At 45.2% G+C, this 2239-nt stretch overlaps 1 protein-coding gene across 1 annotated transcript in view; it reads right to left on the reverse strand.

Annotated features, from left to right (window-relative positions):
- The window catches only part of LOC103366573 (BCL-6 corepressor-like), a 25150-nt gene that overhangs the window by 7217 nt on the left and 15694 nt on the right, over positions 1-2239 (reverse strand). Inside the window, exon 9 of the mRNA XM_008294343.1 lies at positions 2073-2225. Coding sequence (XP_008292565.1) covers positions 2073-2225 — 153 coding nt within the window. The remainder of the gene's footprint in view (positions 1-2072; positions 2226-2239) is intronic.

The raw sequence follows: 2239 nt of genomic DNA on the forward strand, positions 1-2239 counted from the left end.
CATGTTGCTACATGTTGCTGAATGTTGCTGAATGTTGCTACATGTTGCTGAATGTTGCCACTCAGGATCACGCTTTGACTTTGCGAACAACAAAGAGCAGCTTCGGTCAGGACCAGCTGCTGTTCTGTTGTTGTGGAGTTCCACAGGGCTTCAGTTTAGATCCTCTCCTGTTCTCTGCATGTTCTCTGTATGTTCTCTGTATGTTCTATGTATGTTCTCTGCATGTTCTATGTATGTTCTCTGCATGTTTTCTACACTTAACATGTTCTTGGACTTTGATCTTGAAGAACTTTACACTGTCCCTCAGGATTCAGGATACCAGTCTAAACCAGTCTAAACCAGTCTAAACCAGTCTAAACCAGTCTAAACCAGTCTATACCATGCCCTGTGTGTAGCCCATATTAAATTAGGGTCATTTTAATAATGAAATATAATGAAATAAGATGACATCAGATGAACTGCTTCAGTGAATGAAGTCGTTTCCTGTCTGCACTTTAAAAAACAACCAAATATAAAATCACTGCAGTTTGACGGTTTTTCTTTTTTTGTCTGGTTTTGTTTTTTAATTAAAGAATCTGCACTTAAACTGTTTTATGTGCTCATATTTAAAACACGCGTCGTTTTTTGTTTCCAGCAGCAGCAGAAGATGGATGAAGCTGCATCGCTGAGCTGCTGACGCCACGGCAACCGTCTCCGGCAGCCAGACAGCGTGTGCGTGTTAATGCGTTTGTGTGTGCGTCGCCTGGTGTTTGTGTGGCGTGTGTGCGCCGGCGTCTGTCAAACGAAGCCGCTCGCCGCCACGCATCAGCAAACGCCCGCGGTGTGTGTGTGTGTGTGTTCAGTCTATGTGTGTGTGTGTGTGTTCAGTCTGTGTGTGTGTGTGTGTGTGTGTGTGTGTGTTCAGTCTGTGTGTGTGCGTTCAGTGTGTGTCCTCGCTGCCCTGAGGAAATCTCCGGTGCAGCAGCTGTCAAAACACACAATCCTGCAAACACACACACACACTCTAAATGCACACACAGACACACACACACACGCTGAACACACACACACACACACACACACACACACACATGCAGTACATGTGGAGAATATTATTCTTCCTCCGTAACCTTCAATCACTCGCTGCTCTGCCTCATTTTAATCTGCAGTGAATTGAATTACNGGATTCTGGCAGGAGTGTGTGTGTGTGTGTGCGTGCGTGTGTGTGCGTGTCTGTGTGTGTGTGTGCGTGTGTGTGTGTGTGTGTGTGTGTGTGTGTGTGTGTGTGTCGGTAAGCTGTTCTGGGATTCAGCAGCCAGGCCTCATTAAACCCCTCTGGAGAGAGAGAGGCAGAAAAGAGAGAACAAATACAGGCAGCGAATGGTAATCAGACAGGCTGGCGAGCGCACAACCACACACACACACAGTAACACACACACACACACACACAGTAACACACACACACATCGGCTGCATCTCTTTTCTCTCGCCTGCTTCCGTCTTGTTTTTTCCATCGTTTCGCTAAAATCCGTCTTTATTCTTTATTCTTTGTGTTTTATCGTGAAAATGACTTCCTTCCTTTGATTTGTGCTTCTTCCTGATGTTGGTGAGCACACTGAATGTGTCTCCACGTGTTTTCAGTCTGATTTTAATCTTATGATTCTGACTTTCTAAGACCGACAAGAAACTCAGATGTCTGGCTTGTTAAAGTCTGACTTTTTAAAGTTTGGGTTAGGGTGACATTTTAATCTCACAATTGTGACGTCAAACCTGAACTCCTGCGTTTCCACAGTGGCCCTAAGTCTGGTTTTAAACTCTAATTTAGTCTGACTGTAAACCAGTATTCTGACTTTAATCTCATGATTCTGGTGATTTTAGGACTAACTTTTAAATCAAAAATCTGACTTTTTAAAGTCTGACTGTATTCGCTCATGTTTTTGTCAGAACTCTGAAGCTTCTACTCCCTAAACAGGAGAAGGAAGTGAAGTTCTCATGTGAATAAGTCAGGATTTACGTTGAGTTTTCACATCAACATCTGCATTCGTGTGATTAAGCCCACAGCAGTGTCACACCAGCAGCACACTCAGGTGAACCTCCTACCCTCCAGGAAGGTTTCCATGGCAGCGCTGTGAGTCATGTTGATTGGTCCTCGTCCGGAGTAAGAAGTGAGGGTCGGGTCGGCACCGCAGGAAAGCAGGAAGCGAACCACCTCAACGTGGTCGTTTTCCACGGCGTCGTGGAGCGGCCTGACGACGAAACA

Source organism: Stegastes partitus, unplaced genomic scaffold (assembly GCF_000690725.1).
Source record: "Stegastes partitus isolate 25-593 unplaced genomic scaffold, Stegastes_partitus-1.0.2 Scaffold954, whole genome shotgun sequence".
NCBI classification, from domain to species: Eukaryota; Metazoa; Chordata; class Actinopteri; family Pomacentridae; genus Stegastes; species Stegastes partitus.